Source organism: Charadrius vociferus, unplaced genomic scaffold (assembly GCF_000708025.1).
Source record: "Charadrius vociferus isolate BGI_N301 unplaced genomic scaffold, ASM70802v2 scaffold195, whole genome shotgun sequence".
In the NCBI taxonomy this organism is placed as follows: Eukaryota; Metazoa; Chordata; class Aves; order Charadriiformes; family Charadriidae; genus Charadrius; species Charadrius vociferus.
In genome coordinates, this window is record NW_009648539.1 from 3,282,311 (window position 1) to 3,298,309 (window position 15,999).

The following is a 15,999-nucleotide window of genomic DNA, read 5'->3' on the forward strand; positions in this document are numbered from 1 at the left end:
ATGAGACACTGTGAATGTAGATAGCAAAAGGGAGACAAAAACCTAATTACATAACTACCATTGGCAAGGTAGGCATGATATTGAATACAGCTGGAACTGTTACTGATGATGAAGGCTTTTTAAGCATTGAGCAGGAAGGTCTATTTCCTACAGTTGGTAAGTGATCTTGGAACTGGTGCAAAAACCACCACTGATTCAGATGTGAGTAGCATGATCCAAAAGTACTTGGATCAGCTGATAACCAACATAACCAGCTTGACAAGGCTGGTCTTAGTGGAAATCATCATGCCATATCTCATGTAGTGGGTTTTCATTCCACCACAAGAGGACTTAGTAAGAGAAGGGGACTGGACTTTCTAGTGATGTAACTGCTTAAACTCTGAAATCCTTATCTGATTTTATCGTCTAGGAAGCAGGATAAGACAGCTGCAAGCCTGGTTTCCAACAAATGAATCTTCAGTCCCCTCCAGACAATGGAGTTGAACCAGCCTGTGCCCTAGCAATCAATTGTTTGCCTTCCAAGATATTCTAACATGTATCATGGAAACCCTGGCTATAATTACAGCAGTCATTCTGGAGAGGTCATGCTGACTTCCTGACCATGTTAATTAATTAACAAAGGTATATGGAAACCAGCCAAAACCTTTTAGGAACCTTGCCTGTTGTTCAGCACATTTCCAAGGCAGTATTAAAGCATTGCCAGATTTCCCACAAAATGTAGAGCGGTTTTATTCCAGTTTGTGTCATGAGTAGTCACAGTAGCACAGATGGAATTCGGGTTGATGAAAGGTTGTCTCAGGGACAGAGTCCAACAAGTTTGACCCCAGTGGGCACATAGCTTACTCGTTTCCCTTGCCACAACTACGCGCATCAAGATTGTCAAGTATAATTCCTGAACATGAGAGAGAACAACAGTTTTTTACATCTACTTCCATGTGGGCAACTGACTGAAAAGCAGGTTGTGGGTGAGAGAAAGCTGGTAAACTAAGGATACATTGGCTTCCTGCTAATCAAAAGTTTTTGCTTTCTTTGCAGCTGTCAGTTTCTAAGGATACTGGTCAGCTCCACTTAAATAACATTTGTTAATTTACTACAAATTTCTACTGCTGGAAGTTTTTTCAATTCAAATCCTGACAGGCTGTGATGCTTTATGGTGGTAGGATGTATGTCGTTGTACGTGGTATGAGTTATCAGACCTCTCCTTGCAGCATCTCCAGTTATGTCTTAGAATGAGCTCTTTTTTAATGAACTACCAAGTAGACCAAAAGGTTGTGCTATCATATTATGTTACTATGGTACCAAACTAACAGCCTAAAGCAACAAACACAAAAAATAGGCTCCTTTTTGCCTTCCTTTACAGAGACATTGAGGATATGATAGTGAACTCAATTCTATTTCATTGTTCAAGGATACTAATCCAGGGTATCATAGGCTTATACGCAGACGTTCTGCAGCAATTATTTCTCTCCGTTTTCAAATCGAAGTGCCGTGTAATATTTTGCATGGGTGATAGGGGAAGAGAGATGGGAAATAAAATTCACTCTGTATCTTACAACCCTCTGTTTCTTGGCAGCTGGGAGACATATGTCTGATAAATAAAATACTTGTTAATATACCAACATCTTACTGTTTAAAAAAACCCGGACAAAATAACAATTTGCTTATGTAATTATAAGCATCGATAATGCCCACAAAAAGCCACTGGCAGTCAGGAATTGGCAATAGAAACATGGTTTGCCTTTTGATATTTTATTGGACTGCCGTGGGTCGGTGGGAATTAGATTCAGTAATATTCAGCCTCAGAATTCTGAGTGATCAAGGACAGTGGAGAAAGTCAAAACCTTTGCTCAAGATGGATCCAAGTCCAGTGTCAGTATAGTGTCATCTTCTTCTAGTGGAGAGTAGCCTTGTTATATGCTTCTCCATCTTTTGGGGTTATTCAAAGAGTTTTCCAAATTTAAGAGGGACTAAATTAATCGCTGAGTTGTAGTGCAGCTCTGGTGCTCGGGCCTGCTTCAGGTGATCATTCTAACTTGGACATGATTGCTTAATACCAAGCTCAGATATTTTCTCCAGGTCTGAAATTGCTGCGCCTGATGGCATTGCCCTCTTAGCTGGCTAAGTAGCATGGACAGTATTTTCCTGCCATAATCCAGGAAATCCTCATGCGAGGCAGTTAAGCTTCTACCAGAAATACTTATATTCCAGGCATAAGGGCTTCTCAGTGTGGGTCACGTGTAAGGTGATGTAGCTTAGACCTAATTCAGACCTCAGTAGCAAAGTGTGTATCTAATCTTACTTGGGTAGATGTGCCTCTTGTTCAGTTTTGTTTAAAACCTGTTTTCCAGTGATTTTGAGGTGTCACCCACCTAGGTACATGTGCTCCATTTTCTGTCAGTCCTCTTTATTGAAGTGTAACAAAAGATTGCTCATTTACCCATTGTTGAAAGTTGGGTTTACCTGTGGTCCCTCCTCTCTGCTCAGTGCTGGTGGCACCATAAATGAAATGCTGTGTCTGCTTCGGGGTTCTCCAGTACAGTAAAGACACAGACATACTGGAGCAAGTCCAATGAAAAGCCACAAAGACGATGAACAGATTGGAGCATCTGACATCAAGGAGAGGCTGAGAAACCTGCAAACGTTTAGCCCGGAGAAGAGACAATTTAGGGGTGATTTTACCAATGTGTATAAATACATGATGGGAGGAAGTAAAGAAGATGGAGCCAGACTCTTCTGAATGTGGACAGTGGACAGTCAAGAGGCAATGGATGCAAGTTGAAATATAATAAATTCTGTTGAAACCTGAGAAAATATTTTATTTTTTTTTACTGTGAGGGAGGTCAAACATTGGAACAGGTTGTCCAGAGAAGTTGTGGAGTCTTTATCTTTGGAGATAACTAAAAATCTGACTGGACAGTGTCCTGATCAACCTGTTCTAGTTGACCCTGCTTTGAGGAGAGGAGTTGCACTAGGTGATCTCTTTCATTCTGTGAAAATGTAGTTAAATCATATTTCAGGTTCTAAACAATTTTAATTTTCATGTTATATTCATTTTTCAACTTATTTGTGAATATTGTATTCCAGCAAACTGCATTGCATTGGAGTGCCTACTACAATAACCCAGAGCATGTGAAACTTCTCATAAAACATGATTCAAATATTGGAATCCCTGATATTGAAGGAAAAATCCCACTTCACTGGGCAGCTAACAACAAGGACCCTAGTGCAATTCACACAGTGAAATGTATTCTGGTAAGAAGCTCTATTACATATATAACAATTTCTGTGTTTATTACTTTAATCTGATAGAAATATTTTTTATTCTGTTGAAATTTTTCATTTTAGTCCACTGATTCTTTGACAATGAAATAATTTGCTTTTCCTAATATCCAGGAATTTGTAAGAAAACATCTTAAATATTTTTGCTCTTTTGAAAGGGGTTTCTTCTGAGTTCTATGGGTTAATATCTTTTCTCTAACTCATGGAATATGTATATTCTCTTAATTAGATTGATGTGTGTAACTGTTTATTTGAGGGGGGTAAGGGAGGGAAGAACAGGTTGCAAGTTCTAGTTAAAACGGCCAGTCATATCACTCGTCTCAGTTGCATCTTGCACACTGATTTCTTTGTTGTGTGTCTTTTCTTCATTATTTGAAAGCTTATTTCTAGTTAACTGTACTGAAAAATCTAGTTTAATTTGTTCTTTTGAGCCAAAATTCTGGGAAATATTTGAGCAATTATCAATCAGCCCACAGTCAATTCATTGAGAGATTTTCCAAATATTTTTGTGCATGGATTTAATAATTTTTCCTTGATGGCATATTTTCTCTTTCTGTAGTATTTCAGTTTCATTTTCTACACTGACACTTATGATAAGTACAATAAAATCATGTGCTCAGCTTAATTTTTACCTTGATTTTTGTTCTGTAGAAATCTTTGAATTTCACTAGCATGGAAAGATACAGAAGTCTCAACTGAATTTTTCTCTCATATTACAACAATCTCTCTATATATTTGTCTTTCAAAGGTCTTTCAGAACTAGACACATTGACTGTAAGCTAACTACAGTGACTTACATATCTGTTTGCCTGATTAGCTTGCAAGTTGAGAACTTATGTGGGGCATATGAAAATTTGCTTTGCTGTTCTTCAAATCACATTGATAATCTTACAGTTACTGACACTTTATTTTTTTACCATAAAAATAGTTTTTGAGAAGGTTCCAGTGTTAAATTACTGTGACTTTATTTTTGTTTTACTTCTAATTATTCAAGATATTTGTAATTTGGACTCAGTTGTGAAATAATTTGTCACAAACAAGATTTTGTCAGAGTTTTAGTTTGTATGTACCATCTACTTTTCTGCCACACTAGAGAAATAAATTTGCTGAAAAGTAGGTAAGGATTGCTGTATTTCAAATACAGACTTTCTGATACATTAGATAGTCAGGGTAAATGTTTCTAAAAGTTTTGGTGGGTTTGCTCCAGCCAACAGCCTAACACCTGCACAGCCACTTGCTCATTCTCCACTTGCAAGACTGGGAGAAAATAGAAGGAAGACAAAAAGACTCATGGATTAAGATAGTGAGAGTTTAGTATGGAAAGCAAAAGCTGTGTGCAAAAAAGGGAATTTTTTCACTGCTTCTCATGAGCAGGCAGATGTTAGGCACTCCCAGGAAAGTGGAAAAAGCTTCAGCACGCTTAATTGTTGCTTTGGAAGACAAATGGTGTAGCAGTGGCCATTTCCCCTGCCTCCTCCTTTCCCTGAGCTTTTTTTGCTGAGCATGATCTCGATGATCTTAGAGGTTCCTTCCAACCTACACAATTCTATGATATTATATGGTATGGAATATTGCTTGGGTCAGTTTGGGTCAGCTCTCTGAGCTGTGTCCCCTCCCAATCTCTTGTCCAGCCCCAGCCCACTCACTGGGGAAAGCAGGACAGGGCAGGGCATGAAGAAGAGAAATCCTTGATGCCATGCAAGCACTATTCAGTAACAGCCGAAACATGGGTGTGTTATCAACAGTTTTAATTACTAATACAAAGCTCAGCACCATACCTACTGCTGCAAGGAAAATTAACCCCATCGCAGCCAGATGCACTACAAGAAGTCAAAAATACCTGTCTCCTTACTGAAGGTGTTCTCAAAGATTCTCTTTAGGTAATGCAGAATCAGGATCATGTCCAGGTTTTTTGGTTCTTTTTTTGACTCTGACAGTTGGAGTGTATTCTTGATTCCATCTAGGCTTTTTCATGCACCAGCAAAATTGTTTATATTCCAAATAGTTATACCTATATACGTGTATTGATGGAGTAAGATAATAACAAGTTTGAATGAAAAAGTAATTTAGCTTACAGAATATGCTGTAAAAGTTAATGATACAGAAACATTGTTACTAGGTAATCGATCCGTTGATTGAATGTGTTCTTGAGTATAAATACCTTTTAGTATTGGTGGTGGTGCCTCTGGGTTTAATCCTTTAGTAAGATCTTGTCTTCTCTCCAAACGGAAGTGTTTTTCTTACTTGTCTTGACAGATATCTACCTAGCAGAGCTCACAATCTTCCCCTCCCTTCTTAGCTATATTGACATATTATCCAGTTCCAGATCTATTGACCAAACATCACCTTTGATTCTCATTCCTCTCTAGGTCTTCACATCCAGGTTAACTTTATAGTTTTTCCACATTCTTTCTGCATGATGTTTCTAATGTATGGCCCCATACAGTTAAAATTTCTGTCATCTTGCGTCTTACCTTACATGATTGCATTTCTAAGTTCACAAGAAAGTACAAGAAGTCTTGTAGTGATAGTGCAAAAAGCCAATGACTCTGCATCGCTGTTGCCTCTCAATTTTTTTTAGTCACATCCAATACGAACCATTTGTCTTTGCTTTCATGGTAGAGTGCTATAAGCTGTAAGCTATGTGCCGTTGCTCAGATAGCAGTCAGATATTGATATCTACCACTGGTCAATCTGCATTGGCAGCCTTTGTTGCCTGCTGACTAAGTTATGAAAAACATCACTGCTGTTGTTTCTCTCATGTTATCTTTAACACTCTGGAAGAATTCCCCAGAAAATTATTTTTCTCTAGTGTCCTACTCAGAATTCTCCAGTGCTGCTTTATAAAAGCTTGACAAAAGTTAAGCCGCCAGTTTTATTGAGACCACAGTCAATGATACTGTAAAATACTGTATTGTTTTTCTGTGCTCTGCCATCTGTACGTGTCCATTTGTTGTCTCCTGTTTATAAATCCGTAAAATGAAGGGGTCATCTTTCTGTTTGATGTTTGTATAGTACTTAGCCCATTGGGATTGTCAAACTAAGCAATAATGAAAAGAGCTCAACTGAATGCTGAAGTAGGTTGGGTTTGCAGGGGTGACAGTTACACACAAATTGGTTATATCTAATATTGAAATCCGTGAAATACAGCAAAAATGGAACTAATGACATATTTGCAAAGTAAACATCTGAAGTAGAGAGAAACTCTAGTCTGGAGATCCTCTCATGGTCAACTTCCTTTTCCACCTTTCCAGATTCAGCAGTGCTGGGTTACATGAAAAACGTTGGGAAGATTTAAGGAGAAAAGAACAGAATAAGGTTCCATTAATATGATGGAAGCAACTGCTTAGTACTCTGTCTATTTTGTATCTCTTCTCTTTATTTATTCTTCATGGTAAGAGACATGACGTTTATTTATACAACACTTCCCATTGTTGCCTACAATTCCATTGTTCTAATTGCTGCAGAAAAAAATGCGTACCTTCTGTTTCTTCTGTGTATTGTGCTTAAAATATTAATATAGTATGGCAATCTAATTATATCTAGTTTTACACCAAAATCACTTAAAAACCCAATGAAATTATACTCCTGTATGTAGGCAGAAAGAGGCCTAGAAAATTTTAGTTTAAGCGGCCAGAAATTTCAAAACACATGAGTACTTTCAGACTAGAATATAAATAGTGACTTTGTCCTTGAAAGATTCTTTAGCATTTTGCAAAAGTAACCCTTTTGATTATGAGGATATGTTCTGGGGAACATTGGTGACTTTAAGCCAGGATTTTTAGGAGTCATTTATTTAATATGTTGTGCTTTTAGAAGGCTTGAAAATAAGCTTTGCAGATTACATCAATAAATTATAGGTAAAGTGAGGAAGCATTTTTTTTCTTGTTTGTCCATTTTGTTCAAACAGGTTTTCCTCTGGTGGAGTTAGAATTTCAGTAATAACATCTGTTCATATCATCATTTATTTTTAGTTACTCTTAAAAGTGATTCTTACAAAGATCACTTCTGAATTTTTGCAGTGGACTCTATACTCCCCCTGCTGAGCTCTTTGAATAGACAGAAAGTAAGCATATTATCAGTTAGCTTTCTCTTGAGAATTATTAAAGCTAGGGAAGAACATAAAACTTCACTTTTCATTATAATGGCTCAGATAAATGCTTTTGAATGCTTATTAAAAGAAGTGCTATTCATGCTTTGATTATTGTGGTTTGTGCATGTGACAATGTTAACTTTGATTGCATTTTTAGTTGAGAGTCACATTTATCATTTTTTGTGTTTTTAATAGATTATTTGTTATTGTACTAGTGGCTAGATATAGTAATGAACTACAGTATATTTCAAGTATGTTAATTTTTTTCTCTAGCAAAACATGGTTAACTACTGATATCTAAAACTGATGCAGTTTTTTGTGTGTGACAGGCAACTTAATTAGCATTTGCATAAAGCATGTGAAGTATGTACATGTTTAACTTTAGAAAACTTACATTAATCAAATATTAGGAGATTTAAGTTGACACTGTTAGGAAAAAAAAGGCAGCAAGAAACAAAGAATCAGGGCATTGCCGTTGAGGTTACTACTGCAGTATTAGTTTAGCCAGATTGCTCTTAGGAAATATAGTTAAGTATAACTCTAAATGTATTTATTTTTTTAATCTATTAAATAGAACATATAGAATGTACAACCTTGGTCAATCAATATTTGGATAGAGACCATAACTCTGGAATTTCCTGACTTTCTGCTTCTTGATTTATCGTTCTTAATGTTAGATGTTCGTTTTCTTTGTAAGAGTTACTGCATTTCAAATAATGCGAATACAAGTGATTTTATGGCCTATTTGTGTACCTAGTGAAGTCAATAGGAAAAATGGCAATTAGGTTAGTGAGAAAGTGATCGGGAACTTGCTTTAACTGTTGACAAGCTGCACTGAGCACAATCTCTCTCTCCTCTCTCATAAGTATACTGTAAGATGTAGTGTGGCTCTGTATTTTCAGGAGGATAGTTTTTCTCAGTTATCATGGGTTAAAATTCACTTTAGTGTTGGAAGTTAAAACTCTCAGGACTGCGCTTCTTTTTTCTTTTGCACAGGGTTCCCATGACTTCAGTGAATTGTTCTGAACTGTTGGAGGTAGAACGGCACACTTGCTCCCTGTAGTTTATTTAAGCTCTTGTTTTGACATTCTACTTCTGCTCTAGATATTTAGTGTCCTGCATACTGAGTTTCTATTGTTTTATTATTTACCATTTTCTTTAGAGGTACCTCTTTTTTCAGGAAAGTGAAGTTTAAAGTTTGTATTTCATGGGGCTTTATGATATTTGCCATTTGGAGATCTCTGCAGTGCTAAGATGATGTCTATTTGTACCTGTTCTGTTGCCCGAGAAAGAAATTCATGAAGAGAAATCTGTCTAGAAAAAAGTTGATGAGAGAGGAAATTATCATTATCGCTGTATAGCTAGGGGCCTTATGTGGCAGTAATTTAGCATGTTTTTTAAGAAAATGTCATGAAAAGTCAAGTCATATCTATTAATGCCTATGTTACATGATCAAATGACTAATCACAATACTTTAAAAGATTATTTTTTTTTATTCACTACATGTAGATGCATTCATTTGAAGTACTCTCTAACTTCTATCCTGTCAGTGAGGGACCTTCATATCTCCTTTAGAAATACTCTGATAGTTGTGTGGCTTTAAAATGCTAGAAAAATATTATAATGAAAGCCATAAGATTAACTTATGCAAAAAGGGGAGTGTCCAAGGAGAAAAAATACGGAGATATATATGTAGCGTTCAACTTAAAAAATCAAGTAAGAAGATCTAGTTATTTTCACAAGAGCTAGAGTTGGTATTTTAAACATCCGTGTTAGAAGCCACGTCCACAACAGACTGGTAAAACTACAAGGTGTGTACCGAAAATCAGGTCTTGTACAATAATTAATAAGTATAAAAAAAAACATCCATAAGAAATACTTGAAAATAGCCTGTAAGGTAACAAAAGCGTTTGGTTGTAGAGCTATATTCTACTCAACAAGGACAGCTTATCTCCTTATTATAAGACTCAACAAAAAAAAAAATCTGTAAAGAGTATATAGTTTTTCTCTTCAACTTAAACATTTTTTTAATTTTGTACTTTTTTTTTTTTTAAAGGAAGCTGCACCTACAGAATCTCTGCTTAACTGGCAAGACTATGAAGGACGAACTCCCCTTCATTTTGCTGTTGCTGATGGGAATGTAGCAGTTGTTGATGTCCTGACCTCGTACGAAGGCTGCAATGTCACATCTTACGACAACTTGTTTCGAACTCCCCTTCACTGGGCAGCCTTACTTGGTAAACTGGACAATGCTGAAGTCGTTTAATAATTAATTAACTGCTGGTGTTTAATCTTTGTCTCTGTTTTTTATTTAATTCCAGCCTGGCATTATGCTAACTAACCTCTTAGAACAATAATAGTTTCTGCTAGACCAGGATTAGAAGTTTGTGTGTAGACAGGTTTTTTTAGCTTCAGATTCTTCAAAGCATTGTAAAATGCATTACTTCAGCAGGCTATATATGCTCATGATTTAAGAACAATTAGAGCATATCGAGATGCTCTTGCATATGTAGCTTTGTTCATAGGTAAAGAACAAAAACTGGTACTGTAGAGCAGTGGTGTGCAAACTGGGGTGTGCACACTCCGGAGTGCATGCAAGACAGTCCATTGGGGGTGCATGAAGAAAATATCAGAACTTCTGCTTATCTTTATTTTTTCAGATAAAAAATAAGAAAACTTTACTAATATTTAATATACAGATTGCTGCTAACACCCTCACTTGGTCCATATGTAAGACAGTCACGTAGGGTATGCAAGGTGCCTGAAGGAAGTGAGTGCTCCACAACGCAGAGGGATTGACAGTGGCATCATCACTCATTTGTTCACTTTCAGTTTATTGCAATGTATTGCAGTTTACATGTGCCTGGTTAAGTGGATTTGTATTATCTAGTTTCTACTAAACTATCCCTCATAAAATAGACAAGTCAATTAAAAATTTCCTGCAAAGAAATCACAGATAGTCTGATAATGCCAGCGCAAGTAAACAACAAGAAAATGGCAGAGCTGACTCTTCTCCTACTCCTAGTACAAGCTCTTCATCAGACACATTATGACAATCTAATCAGATCTGACAAGAAGTTTTATTCAGATAAAGTTTTTTTGTGTTCAGATTGCTACCCTGAGACTCAGATGCTCTGTAAATTATAACCTTGCATATGTGAATTCTGCACAGTCTGGTTTTACAGGTTACAAAACTGGATCTTTGCAAAACAGGTAAAAACTTGATTAAATATAAATAGTCTAAATACGGAGAAACACGACTCATAAAATGACAGGCACAAAAATAATACGAGTTAGAAAACTGACCTCCTATTTTCCATTCTCCTATGTGCAGGGGGAAAAAATAAGCACCATGTACTGGATAAAAAAGAAAGAATCTTCAAACACTCTCTCTCCCCTTTTAACAGGCTTCATCCCTATGACCCTTTGGGACACCGCAGACAAAGAATGCCAATAAAAGAATCAGATTGCTCACTGGAGCGAGTTACTGCAACTCCAGTGACAATATACATGTAGTTTGATTGTGTTTATTTAAAAAAAAAAAAGAAGAAAGAGATTGAATTTTTACAGACAAATTGTGCAACATTTTAAGTGTCATAGGATCAGTCTCCCAAAGAAATACTCATTATCACTTGGTTCTCTCCAAGAAGCAAAATTTATCGTGTTTTGAAATTGATTGTATTTGAGAGAAGTTTTGTGTGTTGGAAAAATGGATTGTTTAATCAACGTGGAATAAAGGGAGAAGATGTGCCAAGACCTCCAGAGTCCTTTGTGAACTTGATGAGGTCTCTAGGTGGCATATGCCCATGGGGAACTTCTGATTGGTAAATCGTGATTAATTTTTAGGGTTCTGGCTTTAAGTTGGATATTGTGTGTTGTATATAATTCTCAAAGAGTCTAAAATGTTAGTAAATGGATTAACAGTAGGAGGTTTTAAGTAGTGCACGGATACAGCCACAAATATTCCGTTAAAGGTGATGGGTTGCATGTGACTGCATCTTAAGGTATTGTTGCTCCTGTTACGTTTTATTTTGTGTAGATAAAAGTCTCAGCCAAGTTACATCTCTTCTAAATAAAAGTACTACAGAAATGACAGTTCTTGACCTCAAGAACTGAGTTTTAATGTTTACAGTAATGTCCAAGTGAGATCCATTTTTGCACCAATTTATTTACTGTTGCACTCAATACAAAATTTTTTTCAACTCCCTCAAGCATTCTTTCTCATAGATAATTTAGGTAGTGCTCCTGTCCTGATGACAGAGTTCAGTTACCCTTTTTCTAGTTGTCTGTCCTAAAAGTTCAGGTAACTTTTTCCGGGCTCAGTACTCCTATGTTTTTCCTGCTAGGATTGTACTCAGAACCAACTTCTTCCAGTGCACCTCAACTCATTTCTTATAGTCTTGAGATGGGAAGGGCATAGCAACATTACATCTCTTCTTTTTATTATTTTTTTAGGTGGAGAGGGACAAAATGTTGTGATGTTCTGGGTCCAGGCGTGGCTTAATGGCTGAAAGGAAAGGGGAGCCTTCCTAAAGCCCCTGGAAAAAAATAATCCCCATATAGCTGTTCATCCTTTTTGACTCGAGTGACCATTTTCCCTCATTTATGTATAGAAGTATCAGATAAAGTCTGAAAGTGCCATTTGACAAAAGAAGGCTTGCCTAGTCCTCCATCTTGTAGGTTTTCAAAAGCTGGAGTCCACAACTGTTACACAGCTTCGTTCTCTAATTGTTGGTGTTTTCATTTTAAAAAGTCTACTGCTAGTAGAAAGGTTTACCTGCTTTTTTCATTTATTCTAAAGTAATTCAAATCAACTGTGCAAAAGTAACAATGCAGTGTGCAATGTTGGTTGTTTTCCCCACGTGCAAGACTTCTCCTGTAAAATCATAGTATTTTTGTGGGATTTATGACTTACAGTATCTCTTAAAATAGAAAATCATTACAATACTCTGTGAACTGCATACGCACACAAAAGAAAGCATATGAAAGGATCAGTTGACTTCAGTGGCAATATACTATATAGTGGTTTTGTTTTCCTGTCTGTGAAGTGGTTACAAAGTTTACCCATCCCCCCCAAATGTTGTGATTTTAACATTCTAATCTGTTTTGATGGAAGGAGTTGTGTGTGTCAGTTTGTTGTTTATTGCAGATATGGCAGCTGGTAGTAGACTGTCCTCCAGATTCTGCTATACATCTTCAGTTGAAATTTTGATTGAATAAAACCTAAGTAAAGAATTTTCCTTTAACTTCTGTAAAACAATGTGATAGAGGATGAAATTGTCAACGTTGGTTTAGCCTGCCTTTTGATGTAGATGGACAAATGCTCATTGTCATCAGTCTGTGCTCACTTTACTGCTCCTGGCTGACCTCTCACTCAAATGCAGCATCTCAGCTGAATTATCAGAAGCTTTTTCTGGAAATATTCAGCTCATTCATTGCAATGTTAATACTGCAGTTATCTGACCAGCTACTGCTGGTTTCTTTGTTTAGGGCAATGCTCTAGTGATTTCTTTTAAAAGAAATAGAAACTCTTTCCACATGTTCCTATTCATAGGTCATTCTGATTTACAGATGTCCCTCAAAAATGAGGATACAGAGTGTGGAACTGGAGCACTATTGGGAAGAAGGTGCATGCCAGGCTTAATAGTTCAAATATCAAGTCTTATGTTTCTCTCTCATGTTTAGACTCTAATGGCTACAACACAAACATAGTATTATTTATTGCAGTCTGTTCATTTTCTTCTGGTTTGTTTCTTTTTGTTTGTTGTGTGTTTGTTTTTTTTAATAGGGAAGTGTTTAACTTTAGGATTTGATACATACCTAGTTTTATTATATTATTTTTCTCAGGTCATGCACAGATTGTCCATCTCTTATTAGAAAGAAATAAGTTTGGAACTATCCCATCTGATAGTCAAGGTGCAACACCTCTACATTATGCAGCGCAAAGCAACTTTGCTGTAAGTAGCACACACTCTAAATGTGAGGTAAATATATTTTGCTGTAATATTTAAAATGTAACAAAGTGTTTGAGTTGTTTTTAAAATAATATAAACACAGTGTTGTCTGCACAAGCTTAATTCAGAATTTTCCTACATTATATGCTATAAATGTGTTTAATTTCAAACTACTTAAAAAAACCCCTAAATTGCTGTATAAAGAAAAGCCCTTTGATCTGTATATTTGCATCAGAAAACACAACAGTCATTTAGGTACTTCAACAGAAAGCAGAACGGCACCTACTATTTTACAGTAGGTTTGCTTTTTAAGGCTCACTATAGCAAAATCTAAGCAGTTATAAAGTATTTACAGTAAGATCACCTGTATGAGAATTTGCACAGCTGCGTCAGTACCAGTCAAACCAGTCTCTGCCTTCAAGAAGGTGATTAACTTATTAATATTTGCTATTATGAATAAGCCATTGTCTCATAAAGCATGGATAAAGTACCTTTTGTCATAATTCTCCATGAACACTATATTTTTATACGTTTTTAATATTTTAAAAATATTTTTTAAATTCAAGACAAAAGAGAGAATTGGTTTCTCAGACAGCCTAATTCTTATATTTTGGTAGAATAAGTAACTTTTTTCCAGAGCTAGATCAGGTACAGTAGAGCTAAGTATAAAACTCAACAGTTTAATGATTGCTGGTCTTAGATAGTATTATAGAAGTAGTTCTCAAGCACTGAAACTTAAGAAGGCTTTTTTCATGCCTCTCTCTTTCTGTCTCTCATAGTTGAATTATGCCATGCATAGTAAGCTGAGAGCTCCCAACTAAGTTTTCTTCAGTTGTACTATTCTTAACCTCCCTTTACAAAAAGGGTATTTAGTGCCTAATTAATGTAGTTATGTAGCGCGTATTGGAGCATTTTCTTAACAGGGATACTAATTTGGGTCTTTCTTGCCTACCCACATGTTAATTTTCATAAAACAAGTAAAATGTTAATGCTCTTGAGAACCACTCAAGTTAACAAATCCAGAAGTACAGATAATTTTTTAAAATTCAGACTTTCCTTGGAGCATATCTCTGTAAAATTTACACGTTTTTAGAGAATTTTTTATTGATGCTGATTATTGTCCATTACGTGGCATGTACAATTGGGGTCTGACTCACAAGCCTGAAATATTTATCTTGTAAAAGCTTTTCTTTCTAGTTTGAGTCAGACCCATGGGAAAGATAAAATGTTGTTGTTTACAATCTGGTGATTATCTCCACATGCTTTTATTTTATTTTTTTTTTCTTTTATGTATTGATACATTCCTAAAAAATGATTTTTTCATACTGGCTTTCTTTCTCTGGGCTTGGTTCAGTTGTATGAAACATCTTCATTATGTTGCTGCCTTTTGATCCCACCAGCCAGCCAAACTATGATATTGTTTAGGTTTTTACAGGGAAATAGAGTTGGTGATGGAATCAGACATTCTTTTGTAATCTCGTGTACTTACAATGAAGGTACTGTTTCCCATCTTACATGAAGAATCAAAGAGGAGAGTCTCATTCAGATCTGCAAGCCTCTTTTAGTTGGTGGTGTATCCAAGAGCCCCTGCTTATGCATGCCTAAATGATGGTTGGAGCTTCTCTCTTTTTCACCACTCTGGTTGTTTCTGAGCACCACTATTTGCTTTTTTTCCTCTATCACATACAAATCCTTGAGAAATTCCCACCACTGCGTTCCATATATGTAGTCTAACAACTGAACGGAGACACATCCATGTATGTTCTGGCAGTAGCATCTATATATTTATGGTTTGAGAGCCACATTGTTCTGTTCCGACTGTCCAAGTTTGGATAGGCGTGGTATGTTAAAATGACATGTTTCTTAGTTCCTAACAAGAAGAAGAAAGTTTGTTCTTTTGTGTTTATAATAAATACTTGCATTGCTTTCGGCTTAACTTAATATCTTGTTCTTTGCTCTGTTTTTCTGCGGGTTTTGTTTTTTAAAGACTGAAGACACTTACCTGGCACTTAATTTAGGTGAAGCATTTGTTCTCTAAGACTAACTTATCCCTACTTATTATAGAAGGAAAAGTTCTAGAAGAAGAGAAGTTACCCAATATAACAAGCCAGATAGGTTGCCTGAAATTTAGATGGCTTATGTGTCCCGCAGAAGGTCCAAATAAACATCCTTTTTAAATTTTTGAATTTCATGTGTGAAGGCAGATGCTCTATTAGTATTGTTTTTAGCATGCAGAATGCAGGACTAAATATATATTAATTTTTTTCTGAATTTTTCTGGAGATGTCCAAGACAATGTACTTCCCTTCACATACTTGTGTAAATTGATCTACTAAATTAAATGTGGATACCCATGTCTGATTTTTAAATATTCAAAAGTAATAGTATTTTTCAGAGTTTATTGATAGCACAGAATTAAATGATCCAGGTGTACATCTCTCCTTTACTGTTGTTTTTCAGCTTTGTTATTTTTAATTTTGTTTTCTCCACTTTTTTTAGTAGAGGTAAAATACATGCATTTTTTTTTGAGACAAAATACACATAGAAGTAAAGTGATTGATACTTTTTGTTTTCTTAACCGTCCTGTTCTAATTTAATTTCATTTTGTTTTCAAGTCGTGATAACTTCATTTTGGAAAATAACAGTATGGAATTTTCCTCCTCTTTTTCTCATT

General features: G+C 36.0%; 1 protein-coding gene across 1 annotated transcript in view; it reads left to right on the forward strand.

The window, feature by feature from the left end:
- The window catches only part of INVS (inversin), a 94,851-nt gene that overhangs the window by 40,957 nt on the left and 37,895 nt on the right, over positions 1-15,999 (forward strand). Inside the window, exons 4-6 of the mRNA XM_009885883.1 lie at positions 3,085-3,252; positions 9,429-9,609; positions 13,220-13,329. Coding sequence (XP_009884185.1) covers positions 3,085-3,252; positions 9,429-9,609; positions 13,220-13,329 — 459 coding nt within the window. The remainder of the gene's footprint in view (positions 1-3,084; positions 3,253-9,428; positions 9,610-13,219; positions 13,330-15,999) is intronic.